Source organism: Sarcophilus harrisii, chromosome 3, assembly GCF_902635505.1.
Source record: "Sarcophilus harrisii chromosome 3, mSarHar1.11, whole genome shotgun sequence".
Lineage (NCBI taxonomy): Eukaryota > Metazoa > Chordata > Mammalia > Dasyuromorphia > Dasyuridae > Sarcophilus > Sarcophilus harrisii.
Genome location: NC_045428.1, coordinates 567,155,166 through 567,171,137, shown reverse-complemented (window position 1 = coordinate 567,171,137; position 15,972 = coordinate 567,155,166). Strand labels below are relative to the sequence as shown.

Genomic DNA, 15,972 nt, shown 5'->3' with positions numbered 1-15,972 from the left:
ACTCTGGGGCTGTCTCTTCTCTCTTGGTCTGACCTCTGTACCCTCTACTTTCATTCATTCAGTCATTCAGCATTTATTACTGCTAGGTATCAGACAGTGTGCCTCAAGAGACACAAAAGTCCCTGCCCTCAAGGAGCTTCCATTCTATGTGCAGAAATATCATGCAGGAGAAACCCCCCACAAATTAGATACAGAGTCACAGCAGTGGTCGAGGACGGTCACTGGCAGCAGGATGGACTTTCTGGAGGAGGGTACACACTCTCACACGCAGGGGAAGTCACATGGAGGAGGGAAACAGCCTCTGGAGATGGAAGTGAGGTCATCGAGGCACATGTCAGAGCCGGAAGAGCCCTTAGAACATGGGATAAAAGTGTCTCCTCCTCATCTTACCTTACAGGGCAACTCGTGGGGCTTCGACGGCAGATGGAGACAGAGGTGCAGAAACTCGGGGACAAGGGGCTCTGCCAGCCTGGTCCAGGTGGAGAGGGAGGACCCTTCGGGAGAAAGGCGGATTTAGGGATTGGCCGTAGGAAGGTTTGGGAGGGGCGGGGTTAAGATTGTGGGGATGAGGGGCCCCCAAGGGGGCAAAGATTGGGGGATGGGGATAAGTAGGGAGGGGAATTGGGTTTGAAAAAGGAATTAGAGTATTGCCTATTTAAGATGAAGAAATAAAAAGAAGAGGGATTTAGTTTGGGGTATATGTTGGGATTTAAGTTTAATTAAAAATGGTCCATCCGTGTTTTATTTGGTTTCCTTTAAACTTTACTTCCCATTGCCCTGAGGAAAAAAGATAGATAGATTAGAGCAGGAGATAAATAGACAGAGAGATGGATGGATGAATGGATGGATGGATAACGGAATGACAGATAGATAAATGCATGGATGGACAGAAACACTGATGGACAGAGATTAGATAAATGGATGAATGGACAGTTGACTAGATTGATAGATAAGGACACAGATGGAACAGATAGAGCTAGGTTGATAGAGAGATAAATAGAAAGAGATAGATGAGTAGATGAACAGATAAAGTAGAACAGTTAGAGATATAAATGAATGTTTGGATGGATGGATAGATAAACAAATAGATGAATGGATGAATGAATGAATAGATAACTAGATTAATACTTAAGTAGATGCAACAGAGAAAGAGAGAGATGGACAACGATAGATAAATGGATGGATGAACAAATAGACAACTAGATTAACAGATAAATAAACAGAGAGAGATAGGTAGATGGATAGGTAACAGATGGAACATAGATGGATAAACATAATGGAGGAATGAATGGAAAGATGAGTGTATGGATAGACAGACAGTTGGGCTAGATAAACAGATAAATCAGCAAACAGAAAGATAGATGTTGGTCAAGATAAATAATTATAAATAAATAAACATTATTTCTTGAATTTTTTAGAGGGATATGGTATAATATATCCAAAAAATTTCAAATTAAAAAATGAGGAGAAATTAAATGGGTTTCAAAAAAGGGAGCTAAAGGTGGGGGGGGATTTGTGTCCATTAGTCCAATCCCTTATTTACGATAAAATTAAAAAGGTACTTCCTCAAGACAAGTTCAGCCTGGCCCCAGACTCTGCCCTCTTTGGCGGGTTGGGCCGCGGTGCCGGGCTCCTCCCCCCCCCCCCCATCCCCTGCAGGGGGCCCCGGGACGGGAAAGGCAGAGCTCTGCACGCTGACCAGGGCCGGGAGGAGCCTTGGGGCCCTGGGCGGAGAAAGGGAACAGGAGGGAGTCCCACGGCCGGGACGGGAAACCCCCTGCTGGCCGAGAATGAAGCACAGGTAAGGGCCGCCCTGCGAATGGCCCCTGAACCCAGCAAGGATGCACCTGGCTCCTCACCATGCTTAAAGGACTACCCCAACATGATAGTCTGTCCCCTTCCTCAATTTATCTTCATAGGGAAACCAATTTTTTTGTCTTTTCTTCTGACCGCTCAAGTCCCACCACGAGAAAGGGTTTACCCCAGTCAGTACCTGTACCGCTGTCAGTTGAGGAACCAAGGGCCCCTCGCAGCCTGGCCTGGGACTGGGGCCCAAACTGACCCACCGTGTCCTTCCTGCCTGGAGGACCTTGGCAAGCCCCTTCCCCCTCATTTCTAACAAAGGTTTCTTGGATCCGGTTTAAAGTACAGACCCTTTGCCCGGCTTTAATTTCCCCCATGGAGCAGGACTAGAATTGGTCCTCCCGCTCCAATGCCCCGCTAGGAGACTTTTTGGTATTGGTTAAGTGACTAGCGGGTCAAGGTATTGGTCTGGGGCGTTGAACCAGGTCCCCTGACTTCCACACGGGCCCTGCCCCTCACCCACCCACCCTGGCGGGGCTCCCAGTCTGGGATCCTGTGGGCCCCTCCTGCCTCAGCCATGCCTGGGAACCCGCTCAGGGTCCGACCCCTCTCCCCGCCCCCACAGGCCCTGTCTCTGAAGGAGTCCGAGAAGACGGCGCTATCTGAGAAGCTCTTGGGCACCCAGCAGAGCCTGGCCACCATGTCCATGGACTTGGAGCGGCAGAAGCGAGACGCCCTGACCCGCCAGGAACAGGACCGGGTAAGTGGGGGTGCAGGGCCCCGCTCTCTGCTCCTCATCCGGCCTCAGTCTGGGGGTCCCAGAGAGGCTGTGGGGGAGGGTCTGTCGGGCTTCCGTCGAGGCTCACATGGGCTCCTCAGGCTGCTGGGGAACTGGGGCTCCCATCCTCAGGGAGCTTTCCATCTGGGTGGGTGGCCCGACACACAGACAGACACACAGACCGGGGTAGAGCGGAGTGAGGCAGGAAGGGCTTGCTGGGGAGGGTGTGAGCTCATGGATAGGGGAGGGGGCCAACCTCACACAGAGGCCTCCCCGCAACCCCCCCTCACAGAGCACTGTGAATGCCCTGACCTCGGAGCTGCGGGACCTTCGGGCCAAGTTTGAGGAGGCTATCAACAACCACGAGCGGGAAGTGAAGGCGCTGCAGGAGCAGGCCCGGGATCTGGGCCGACAGCGGGAGTCCTGCCTCCGAGAGGTGAGCGGGGAGCCGAGGTACGCGGCCTGGAGGCTGGGGCTTGGGACGGCTCTGAAATCCCCCTTCCTCCTTATAACCCACATCCGGGCTGGCCTGGGGCTTGCCCTTTGCCCCTCCCCTTCCCAAATCCCCATCCCCCTCCTGGGCTCCTTTCCCTCAGCCCCCACCCCCCACGGCTTTTCCCTCACATCCCCATCCCCCCTCCTGACTCCTCCCCCCTCACGGCCCCCATCTCCCTCACTGAGCTCCTCTGTCCTCACGCCCCTTCTCCCCTCACGGCTCCCTTCCCCTCACCCCTAAGCCCCATCCCCTCCTAGCCCCATCCCCTTCACTGAGCCCCCATCCCCCTCACTGAGCCCCATCCCCCTCACTGCTTCCTTGACAAACAGCCCCAATGTGGCAGCTGCTCAAGGGAGCCCATAGAAAACCCCCCCTAAGCTTTCTCCCCACCCCTCCTCTGGCCTGCCTTCTACTATAGTTGAAACCCAGCTCCGTTTTGGAGGACTCCGGGGGCGGCCCGGAAAACTGCGGAAAACCCGGAATCCGGAGGAAACCAGGAAAAGGGCGGGGACCCAACCCAAAACCCTACTGCCCGTGAGGGCCACCAAAAGCAGAAACCCTCCTCCAAAAAAACTGCCCTCCAAAAACCTCAGGTCTGTCACAGAAAAATCTCTCCCTCCCAAATCCCATCCCTCTCCCCATACCCCTTTCTCCCCAAACCTCCACCCCTCTTTACCCTAAATCCCTCCTCCCTACCTTTTCCCCTCCACAACCTTTCTCCTCCTGGAAACCTCCACTCCTTCATTCTTCCCCAAAGGTCCCCACTTTTCCAAACCCCTTCTGAACCTTAAATCCCTATCCCCGCCTTCTCCTTTTGCCTCCCCTATTCCTTTCCAAACCGCCCCTTCTTTAATTAACCCCTCAACCTTCATCCCTCCCTTTTCCATCCCCCATCCCAGGAAACGCCTCTTTGTAAAACCTTTCCAAACCCTTTTTCCCCTCCTCCAAAACCAACTGGTCATCCCCTAAAAGGGACCCCTAACCTCCCTTCCCCCTCCCTCCCCCACTTTTAACTGCAAAGGGAAACAAAACCCGCCTTGGAAAGGCTCACGGCCTCGGGCAAGGGAAACCCACCAACCCTTCAACCCGGGGAAACTGCAACTCAATGCGGGGCCTCAACAAAGGGGCCCTCCTTCCTCTCCCACCTGGCCTTAACTACAAATTCCTCCTCCTCCCTCACTCAAAATTTTTGGTCTAATCCTTCAACCCAAACGGGAAAACAGGCCCCCTCCCTCAGGGAACCTCCCTAAGGGGGAGCAGGGCCCAACAACTCCACAACAGCTACTTCCCACTTTCTGTACTTATCAAGTCCTCCTCTCCAAGCTTAAACCAGCCCGGGCTGTCATTCTCCCCATTCTTGGGTGTAACAGAAGTAAGGTCAAAACTATCCAATCTCACATTGTCGGCTGCTTGCCACTAAAATTTGGGCCCAAGTCATAAAACACAGGTTTAAAACAGAACCGGGTAAACTCAGGCCCCACCCACCTAACACCTCCCGGGGCCCCTCTCCCTCCGTGATTGGGAAATAATCAACCCTGAGGGTTTCTAGCTCCAAAATCTTCTTTCCCCTCCCCACCCCTGGGGTTCTCTAATTTTCCCATCTTATAGGAAAATACTATGTAACATTTGTCCCTACCAAAAGCCACAAATTTTCTCTCATTGTCCTCACACTGCCAATAGAATACTTTCTTTTGGTTTTCTGGGGCATTTTAATGACTTCCCAGGGGTAACTGTAGGAAATTCAAGTTCTGGTCTTTGAACTCAGGTCCTCCCACCTCAGGGCTGGTCCACCCATAGGTAATAAACTCATTTTACAATGGGGCAAACGGTTGTTTTCTTTGTAGCCTTCCAGGGTCACACCTATAATGTCTAAGGGTTTTGAACTCATTTTCCCATTCCAGGCCCATCTAACTTTGGCCCAACTGATCTGAATGCCCGTCATTGCTGTGAGACCTCAAACAAGTCACTGACTGTCACCTGCTTTGTAAACTCAAGGGCAGCTGTATTGGCTTGCTGGAGGGCCTGGCTTAGACCTAGAGGGAGTAAATCAGGGAGGCCTGCCTGGATTAGGAGGTTTACAGGCCAGAGTCCCACCTCAGCCAGGCTCTGGCTCTCCCCTGCGGCCTGAACGCCCCTCTCTTGTCCCTAGATGAAGCTGCTGGACAGTGATAACGCCAAGAAGACCCAGGAGCTGGTGGAGCTGCAGGGCCGGGTAGCCCTGAGCCAGCAGCTGGAGAAGGAGGCCCGGAGGGAGGCCTTTGGCCTCAAGCAGAAAGTTCTAAAAGGAGAGGTTGCCTTGGATGGGACCAAGCAAGAGGTAAATGGTCCCCGCTGCAGAATGGGCCGGGCAGGAGGAGCCAGTGCCCCAGAGCAGGGATAGCAACGCAGCCCTTTCCAGGCCTCTGCCCCTCATAGACACATCCCTCCCTAGGCCTCTACTCCCCATAGACACGGTCCTTTCCAGGCCTCTGCCCTTCATAGACACGACCCTCCCTAGGCCTCTGCCCCTCACAGACATGGCTCTTCCTAGGCCTCTGCCCCTCATAGACATGAACCTTCCCAGGCCTCTGCCCCTCATAGACACGATCCTTCTCAGGGCCCTGCCCCTCCCAGACACAGCCCTCCCTAGGCCCCTGCCCTTCATAGACACGACCCTCCCTAGGCCTCTGCCCCTCAGAACACGCTCTTCCCTGGGGTCTCCCCCCCTTCCAGCCCTCCTATCTCCTATGATACAACTCTTCCCTGGGCCCCTGCCCCTCAAGATAGCTCTTCCCAGACCCCTGTCCTTATGACCAAACCTTTCCGGCCCTTTCCCTCACAGATTGGCCTTCCCCCCCTGCTCCTCCGATCAAACCCCGGCCCCTTCCCCCTAGACTGGCCCCAGACCCCTGCTCCTTGAACAAACCTTCCTAGGCCCCTGCCCCTCACAGATATGGCACTTCCTAGGCCCCTGCTCCTCATAGATACAAACCTTCCCAGGCCCCTTCCCCTCATAGACATGGCTCTTCCCAGGCCCCTTCCCCTCATAGACATGGCTCTTCCCAGGCCCCTTCCCTCATAGACATGGCTCTTCCCCAGTCCCCCTTCCCTCATGACATGGCTCTTGGGGCCCCTTCCCCTCATAGACATGGCTCTTCCCAGGCCCCTCTAGAATGGCTCTTCCCAGGCCCCTTCCCTCATGACATGGTCTTCCCAGTCCTTCCCCATAGACATGGCTCTTCCCAGGCCCCTTCCCTCATAGACATGGCTCTTCCCAGGCCCCTTCCCCTCATAGACATGGCTCTTCCCAGGCCCCTTCCCCTCATAGACATGGCTCTTCCCAGGCCCCTTCCCCTCATAGACATGGCTCTTCCCAGGCCCCTTCCCCTCATAGACATGGCTCTTCCCAGGCCCCTTCCCCTCATAGACATGGCTCTTCCCAGGCCCCTTCCCCTCATAGACATGGCCCTTCCCAGACCCTTGCCCCTCACAGATATGGCATTTTCTAGGCCCCTGCTCTTCACAGACACAACCCTTCCCAGGCCCCTACCCCTCACAGATATGGCTCTTCCCAGGCCCCTGTTCCTCACAGACACGAACCTTCCTAGGCCTCTGCCCCTCATAGACACGAACCTTCCCAGGCCTCTGCCCCTCATAGACACGAACCTTCCCAGGCCTCTGCCCCTCATAGACACGAACCTTCCTAGGCCCCTGCCCTTCATCGACATGACCCCTCCCTAGGCCTCTACTCATAGACACGACCTTCCCTAGGCCTCTGCTCCTCACAGACATGGTTCTTCCCAGGCCTCTGCCCCTCATAGACACGAACCTTCCCAGGCCTCTGCCCCTCATAGACACGACCCTTCCTAGGCCCCTGCCCTTCACCGACATAACCCTCCCTAGGCCTCTACTCATAGACACGACCTTCCCTAGGCCTCTGCCCCTCATAGACATGGCTCTTCCTAGGCCTCTGCTCCTCATAGACATGAACCTTCCCAGGCCTCTGCCCCTCATAGACACGATCCTTCTCAGGGCCCTGCCCCTCGCAGACACAGCCCTCCCTAGGCCCCTGCCCCTCATAGACACGATCCTTCTCAGGGCCCTGCCCCTCCCAGACACAGCCCTCCCTAGGCCTCTGGCCCTCATAGACATGGCTCTTCCTAGGCCTCTGCCCTTCATAGACACGACCCTTCCTAGGCCCCTGCCCCTCATAGACACGACCCTCTCTAAGCCTCTACTCCTCATAGACATGACCTTTCCCAGGCCCCTGCTCCTCATAGACACAGCCCTTCCTGGGCCTCTGCCCTTTCCAGTGACACATGTTTCCCTGGATGTACTGTGGTCCTCACCCCCTAACCTCAGAGGGCTGTGGCTACATAGAGTTTAAAATTCGGCTGGAGGCAGTGCTGGGAAAGGGATTAAGGGGCTATCACTGTACTGAACCTACCCTCAAGAGGCTACAATATAGGCAACTGACCTCCTCCTCCTTTTAGCTAGAATCAGAGGCATTTTAGGGAAAGACTTTGGAAGTGGGAGGGCCCTTAGAACCTAGGATGTCAAAGCTACAGGATGCAGGGGAAGGGTGAAGGTCTGTCCTCTGACATACTCCCCTCCCTCCTTCCTCCTCCTCCACACCCCTTTTCACACCCCCAGCTCCTTTCTGTTCAGAGGAGACTTTTGGAGGTGGAGCAGGGATTCCAGGCCCGGGAGCGAGGCCTCCTGGGCTCCCTGGAAGAGTCTCGGGGCTCAGAGAAGAAGCTTTTGGATAATGCTCGGAATCTGGAGCTGAAGCTGGAAAGGACACAGGCTGAAGCTGGGGAGCTGGGACTCCGACTGAGCGCCGCAGAGGGCCGGATCCAAGGCCTCGAGATGGAGCTGGCCCGAGTGGAAGGGCAGCGGCGGGAGGCTGAATTCCAGCTGACCAGCCTGCGCTCAGCCCTGCGTCGCACCCTGGGCATAGGAAGGGTACCTAGTCCTGCTTTCCGGGGCTATGCCAATTCCCCGAAGAGGATCCCTTCTCCAGCAAGAGGTGACAGACTTGGGCCTCAGATCTTACCTGGAGATTCCTGTGCCAGGCCAGTCAAAAGGGCATTGGATCACAGAGCCAAAGCCAGAAGGAGCCTTAGAAACCAGGATGTCAGAGCTGGGAGGGGCCTTAGAACCCGGGAGGTCAGAGCTGGGAGGACCGTTAGATATCATTATTTCATACTCATTTTATAAATACGAAAGTTGAGGTTCAGAGTTGACCAAGATCACCCAAGTAGTAATGGGGATTCTAGAGCTGGGTCTAGAACCCTGATTTCCTACCTTCCAGCCCAGAGCCCTGTCCACTATGCAGGCTGCTTCCAGATGTGAAGTTCCTGCCCAAATGGTCAGGGGAACGTGGGCGGCCCCATGGGGGAGCCAGCCCAGCCCAGGACTCTCTCTGGTCCTCAGGGAAACTAACCAGCCCAAGTCCTGTCCTGCCATGCTGCTGTACGCCACAAGGTGGCACGCTCTCCCGGCCTTCTCGCTCATTCTTTCTCTTAAGGAGCCATTATTAAGCATCCATGGCACAGGGGGTGGGGTGCCAGTCCTGGGGGAGATACACAATTTAGTGTGGCGTCTCCTCCGTACTGTACTCTTGTACTCCGTACAAGAGAGCTTGCAGTCTACAAGGGAGATAACAAACGCAGATTATTACTACAAAACATTATTAATATACAGATTATTAATCACAGAGATTATAATATGATTTTTAGTTATTTTATTAATACACAGATTAATACAAAATAATACAAGCTCATTAGAGAATGTCTCACATTAACACAGTACCTGAAAGTCTAAAAAGCACTTTATACGCACTTTACACATTCTTTGATCAAAAGGTCAAAGTACCTCTGGGAGGTTGGGTCTATTATTAGACCCATTTTGCAGATGATAACTGAGCCTTTTAACTTGGAGGCTAGGGCCACACAGCTTAGTATTTGAGACAATATTTAAATCCAGGTATTCCTGGCTCCAGGTCCAGTTTACTGCTCTAGCAGGCAAGAGAAACCCAAGGCTGTCTCCGGGAGGTCTGGGAGGAAAGAACGTTACTGGTCCGGATCCGTGTGTTACGTTAGGGTGTGCAGTTCGGTGGGAGATCTGGCCTGGGCTCATGGCAGCCCATGAGGTGGATGCTGCCAGTATCATAACAGTCCATTTTACTGATGGAGAAACTGGTCCATGTTGAATGTTGAGTGTTAGAAGTGGATTTAAATTGTCCCGTGCAGTTCTTCCGGCATCGCGGCCCTCGGTCACCTCTCGGTTACTGCTGAGTTGGGGTCAGGGAGGCTTCCTGGAGGAGGTGGCTTTGTAGGAGTTTCAGAATGAGGAGTGGGGGAAGGAGGCACCTTCTAGGTTTGAGGAAGAGTGAGAAAGACCTGGACTGAGAGTGGGGAGGGGGACAAGTTCGTTAATGGAGTCGGGAGCATGGAGGGGAGCAGTGTGGGAAGAGATGGCGTCAGGTTGTAGAAGGCTTTGACCGTCAGGCCTTAGTGGCTGCTGGGGAGTCAGGCAGGGCTTTTGGACGTGTCCACGATGAGGGAGGCTGTTGGAGAAATGATTCTTGAGTGTAAAGGATGGTGAAAAGGGAGAGATAATGGAGATAGACTTGCCTAGTCTCACCCCTAAGAAGGCTTTGGGGGTGAATTTGAACCTGGGTCTGCCTAACTCCAGTCCTGGGGCTCCTAACCGACCCGCAGCCAGCACTCTGCGCCCCGCCGGGGCTTGGTGACCTGTGTGGGTAGCGGCTCCCCAGGCAGCAACAGTGCACTGAAAGGAGCGGGTTTCTTGGGGATGATCAGGACCTCAGTTTGGGCCTCTGGGTCTCTTCGTCATGTCTCCCCCAGGAAGCGGGGAGTCCCCTCCAGAGGGCTCCAGCTGCTCCAGCTCCCCTGAACGCACCCGCCACTCCTGCGCCACGTCCCCGGAGCCCATGGCGTCACCCCCGCCTCCCACCATGGACCTGGATGCTGAGACAGTGCGGGTTGCCCTCCGGCAGTTCCTGAAGGAGCTTCAGGATGCCCAGCGGGAACGGGTACAAGCCCCAGGGTGGGTGGGCACACTCTGGAGAGAGCTTGAATCCTCGTAAGGCTCCTGCCAGGCCAGACCCTGAGACGTGAGCCTCCGTGCTTGGGAGAGGAGGCTGCCTCCTCCCTGACTCCACCGACCCCTTCAGATCCTACTCTGTGCTCAGCCTGGGAGTCTGATTGACCCTTTGTGATCCTCCCTGATGTAGGATGAGCTACGAGTTCGAGTGAGCACTCTGAACCGACAGCTGGCTGACTCGGAAAGAGCAAGGGACACAGCCAACACCCATGTGGAGCAGCTGCAGAAGCTGGTGGTGGAGTGTGAGGAAGGTCAGTGCCCGGGGGAGCCAGCCCCTAGGAGAGGCCCCCCAGGAGGGCTGGGAGCACTGAGGAGGGAGGCAGATGGGAGGACTTGGGGCACTGAGGAGGGAAGCCCCCTGGGAGGGCCTCTGAGCAGGGAAGTCCGGGTCTCACCCCTCAGGGCGTCGTGGGGCCGACGGGCGGCTAAGTGGGGCCCAGGCAGCACTGGTCCTTCGAGAGGAGAGCGTCCGGCGGAGTGAGCGAGAGCGCCGGGCTGCGCTCGACCAGGTGGCCACCCTGGAGAGGAGCCTGCAGGCGGCCGAGAACGAGCGACGGGCCAGCCAGGTGGGTGTTCCTGGGCTTGTGTCTAGGCCTGTTTGCCCAGGAGTCAGTCAGCAACTGCATGGCTTCCTTCAGGCCTGGAATGGGAACCTGCAAACAGAAAAATAAGATGGGCCTTATCCTTTCTAAATAATAGCTTTTTATTTTTCCAAATACATGCAAAGATAGTTTTCAACATTCACCTTTGCATAATTTGGTGTTTTAAATTTTTCTCTCTTTCCTCCCCTCCTTCTCCCTCCCCAAGGCACCACGCTATCTCATAGAGGTTAAACGTGCAATTCTTCTAGTTTTTATTTATTTTTAATTATGACTTTTTACTTTCAAAATGCAAAATGTATTTCAAATTTTTCTCCCTTTCCTTCCTCAAGACACCAAGAAATCTCATAGAGGCTAAACATATGCAGTTCTTTTCTTCTTTTTATTTATTTTTAAAAATAACTTTTTACTTTCAAAATAAATGCAGACAGTTTTCAACATTCGCACTTGCAAAACTGTGTTCCAAATTTTTCTCCCTTCCTCCCCTCGAACCCCCTCCCCTGGACAGCAAGTAATATGTGCTCTGTCTGTGTCGGCACTGGGGAAGTTCTCCTGCTCTCCGAGCACTTATCCTGGAGGAGGACCATGGGGACATGTTCCCCGGGACCCTGGAGGCCTGCATGAGCACGGGGGAGCTTGTGGGCTCCACATGTTGGGAGTAGAAGAGGCTAGAGGTGGGGGCCCCTCCCTGGAGGCTGGAGCGGAGGCTTCCCCTTCAAGGCTGGATGGGACTCGGGGCCTTCCGGGCCCCTTCTGAATTGGAGGCCGTGCTCCAGGCCCTCGCTTGGCTCCTGTGCAGACAGTATGTTGGTGTGCCAGGCACATATATTGTACCCAATGCTTTGGGCGGACTGTCCATCCCTCTGAGCATCTTTTTCCCTGGGCAGGGGTCTCTCTGTCTCCACAGATGTTCACATGAAATCTGGGAGAATCCTGGTGAGGAGGGGAATGTCTCAGGGCTCAGTGGGGGGGTGGTTTGGGAGAGGGAGGGAGATGGGGGGGACATTCATTTCCCCCATTTTCTCCCCGACTCTCCCCACCTTCTCTGCCCCTGCCTTTCCCCCAAGCTGCTTCTTTTAGTGCTCCCCTGCCTCCCCTCTCCACCCCCACCCTCGCCTGGCCCTGGGCCTGGCCTGACTGGGCAGAGCCAAAGGCCTCCGCTGGCTGTTGTGTCTGCGTCTCTGGCTCTGGCTCTGGTCCCAGGTGTGGGGGCTGAGGAGGGATAAGGCCAGGAACAAAGCGGGGAAGAGGCCAGGCCAGGGGTGGCCTCTGGGCCCAGACCCAGACCCAGCAGGGAGAGGGACTCCAGAGGCCTGGGGCGGGAAGAGGGGGAATGTCTGAGACGGGCCTGCCTGGCTCCCCAGGAGAGCTGTAGTTACCCAGCGGTCCCTACTCCCAACCCCCTCCCCTCCCTCTACTGTCCCCCCAACCCCACAGCCCACCCCACCCCTAGCTCCAGCTTTCCTGTTTCTGTCTGGCTGCCTAAAGCCAAGGGAGGCAGCTGGTCTCCCCACCCCATCCTCTTACCCCTCATTGTTGGAAACTAACAGCCCCCACCCCCCTGGGCTGACTTCTTGCCATGATTTCTGGGGCTGCCACGTTCATTGCAGAATCACAGGATGTCAGAACTGGAAGGACCCTTAATACAGAGAATGTCAGGCCTGGGAGGGCCCTAAGAACCCAGGATGTCAGAGCTGGGAGGGGTCTCTGAAATCATTTAGTCCCATTTGCTTCATTTTATAAATGGGAAAACTGAGACCCCCAAAGAGGAGGTGACTTGGCTAAATCACACATGGAGTTAGCATCCCTTTTCTGAAGGGTGGCTACCCAGAAAAAACCCAGGCGTGATCAGGAGAGGGACCTGGTATGGTGAGGACAAAAACTTATGTGGTGGGTACCATGTACCAGACACTGTATTAAGTGCTCACAAATTTTATTTTATTTGATCCTCAAAACAACAGCCCTCTACTCTTATCCCCATTTTACAGATGGCAAACAGGTGAAGTGACTTGCTCAAGATCACAGGGTAGATATCTGAGTCTGGATTTGTATTCGGGCCCCACGTTCTGTCCGCTGCCCCTTTAACTGCCAACTGGCGGCAGAATAAAGGGAGGCTGGATCGGGCTGGGGGAGGGTGACCAGAGCCTGAGTTTCCCCCCCTTTGCAGGAGAAGATCAGTAAGATGAAAGCCAATGAAGCCAAGCTGGAGAGTGACAAACGGAGGCTAAAAGAGATCCTGGACGCCTCAGAGAGCCGGGCCACCAAACTGGAGCTGCTTCGGCACTCACTGGAGGGTGAACTGCAGCGGAGCCGGCTGGGCATGGGGGACCGTGAATCCCAGGCCCAGGCTCTCCGAGATCGGGCAGAGAACTTAGAGAGACAGGTGAGCTCTCCTAGTTCTTCCCTCTCCTCGTTGATCCTCCCTTCTAGTATCTCTTCTCCTTAGAACCCAGGATGTTAGAGCTGGGAGGAATCTTAGAACCCAGAATGTCAGAGCTGGGAGGGCCCTTAGAACCCAGGAGGTCAGAGCTGGGAGGGCCCTTAGAACCCAGGAGGTCAGAGCTGGGAGGGGCCTTAGAACGTGGGAGGAGGGAGACTGGGAGGACCCTTAGAACCCAGGAGGTCAGAACTAAAGGAAAAGTGAGGAAGGGAATGAGTTTTTATATAGTACCTACTGTGTGCTGGGCATTATGCTAAACACTTTACAAATATGATTCAATTTGCTCTTCACATCAACTAGCAGGTAGGTGTCATAATTCTCATTTTACAGTTGAGAAAACTGAGGCAAACATTTAAAATTGAGACTATGCAAAGGAAAGGGATCTAGCCATATTAGATGTAAAACTATATTATAAAGTGGAAGTCATCAAAACTACTTGATATCGACCAAGAAATAGAATGGTGGATCAGTGAAATAGATTAAGAATGCAAGACACAATAGTCAATGACTACACTAATCTACTGTTTGATAACCCCAAAGATTCCAGTTTCTGGGATAAGAACTCAGTATTTGACCAAAAACTACTGGGAAAACTGGAAAATAATATGGCAGCCATTGACCAACATCTCACACCATAAACCAAGAGAAGGTCAAAATGGGCTTGTGATTTAGACATAAAGGGTGATGCTATAAGCAAATAAGGAGAGCAGGGAATAGTTTATCTGTCAGATCTATGAAGAACAGAAGAATTTATGACCAAATAGGAACTAGAGCACATTATGAAATGCAAAATGGATAGTTCTGATCACTTAAATTTTAAAAGTTTTGCACAAATAAAGCCAATGCAGCCAAGATTAAAAGGGAAGCAGAAAGCTGGAAAACACTTTGATAGCCAGTATTTCTGATAAGGCCTCATTTCTAAAATTTATACAGAACTTTGTAAGAATTTATAAGAATACAAGGTATTCCCGTTTGATAAAGGGTCAAAGGACAGACAGTTTTTCACATGAAGAAATTAAAGCCATCTAGAGTCATATGAAAAAAATGCTCTAAATCACTATTAATTAGAGAAATGCAGTTTTTAAATTTTTATTCATATGCATTTATTTCAAATATATTTATAATACATTTATTTAAATATATTTATATATATTTTTTATATGTAATTTCAGTGCCTGGAAAATGATAGATTCCTTTTTGTATCAATAGTGTGATATCAAGTAATCTGACACAAGTTACGTATGTACAATCATTTTAAACATATTTTCCATGTTAGTCATGTTGTGAAAGAAAAATCAGAATAAAAAATAAAAAACCACTAGAGAAAAAAAGCAAAGAAAAAAAAGGTGAAAATAGTGTGCTTTGATCCTCATGCAGTCTCCATAGTTCTCTCTCTGGATGTGTATGGCATAAAAAATGCAAATTAAAACAACTCTCAGGTGTCATCAGCTGATAGATTGGCTAATATGACAGAAAAGGAAAATGATAAATGTTGGAGAGGATGTGGAAAAATTGTAACACTAATGCTGTGTTGGTGGAGTTGTGAGCTGATCCAGCCATTCTGGGAACTATGTTCAAAGGGCTGTCAAATTGTGCATACCCCTTGATCCAGCCATGTCACTATTGGGTCTGTATGCCAAAGAGATCATTAAAAAGGGAAAGGGATCCACATGTCAAAAATGTTTGTAGCAGCCCTTTTTGTAGTGGCAAGAATCTAGAAACTGAGTGGATGCCCATCAATGGGTAAGTAAATTGTGGTATATGAATGCTATGGAATCTTATTGTTTTGTCAGAAACAATTAGCAGGATGATTTCAGAAAGGCCTAGAGAGACTTCCATGAACTGATGCTGAGTGAAATGAGCAGAACCAAAACTTGTGCACAGTACCAGCATCATTATGTAATGATCAACTTTGATAGATTTTCCTCTTCTCTTACAATGATCTAAGGAGAATTCCAAAAGACTCATGATGAAAAATTCTGTCTACATCCAGAGAAAGAATTATGGAATCTGAATGCAAACTATTTTCAGTTTTTTGTTGTTTTTCCCTTTTGTTCTGATTCTGTGACTTATGTGGAAATCAAAAAAATTTGAAACAGACAAAACAAGGCTAAATTGACTTTAGAACAGAGGATGTTAGAGCCATTCTCTCCTCTTCCTCTCATACCTTTCAGTCTCCCCGTCCTTTCCTGTTTGGGCCCTTTTAGATGGACAACAAAAGCAAAATTGAGATACCTAAAAGGAGGTTAGAACTGGAGACTTTGGACAGTGTGAGAACCCTGGTTCTTCCAAGAATGTGCTCTCTTACCCAGTGCTTGTCAAGTACCCACTATATTTTTCATATTGCTCTTTTTCTCTAAAAGGAAAATGAAAAGGTACAGAGTACAGTCTCTCCCCTCAAAGATGGCACAGTCTGGCTGGGGAAACAGGGAGATGCAAGCATGTGCTTTCTCTCTGTCTGTCTCTCTTCCTCCCTCCCACCTTCCTTTCTCCTTCCTGTTCCCTTCTCTTTTTCTCTCATTTTCTCTCTCTTCCTTCTCCCTTCTTTCTCTCATTCTCTCTTTTCCTCTCATTCTCTCTCCTCTTTTTCACTCGTTTTCTCTCTCTCTCTGAATCTGTCTCTCTGTCTCTTTCTTTGACCACACACACACACACAAACAAGAAACCTTTCTGAGAGAATTAGGCCTTGAAGAATAAGCAAAGTGTATGTTATCTGAGAGAGCATTTCCCTTAACATTAAAGGTAG

At 51.8% G+C, this 15,972-nt stretch overlaps 1 protein-coding gene across 1 annotated transcript in view; it reads left to right on the top strand.

The window, feature by feature from the left end:
* Positions 1-15,972, top strand: part of CROCC (ciliary rootlet coiled-coil, rootletin) — a 69,552-nt gene that overhangs the window by 45,609 nt on the left and 7,971 nt on the right. Inside the window, exons 20-28 of the mRNA XM_031961547.1 lie at positions 398-534; positions 2,429-2,563; positions 2,874-3,017; positions 5,227-5,394; positions 7,710-8,085; positions 9,929-10,116; positions 10,318-10,438; positions 10,590-10,753; positions 12,954-13,169. Coding sequence (XP_031817407.1) covers positions 398-534; positions 2,429-2,563; positions 2,874-3,017; positions 5,227-5,394; positions 7,710-8,085; positions 9,929-10,116; positions 10,318-10,438; positions 10,590-10,753; positions 12,954-13,169 — 1,649 coding nt within the window. The remainder of the gene's footprint in view (positions 1-397; positions 535-2,428; positions 2,564-2,873; positions 3,018-5,226; positions 5,395-7,709; positions 8,086-9,928; positions 10,117-10,317; positions 10,439-10,589; positions 10,754-12,953; positions 13,170-15,972) is intronic.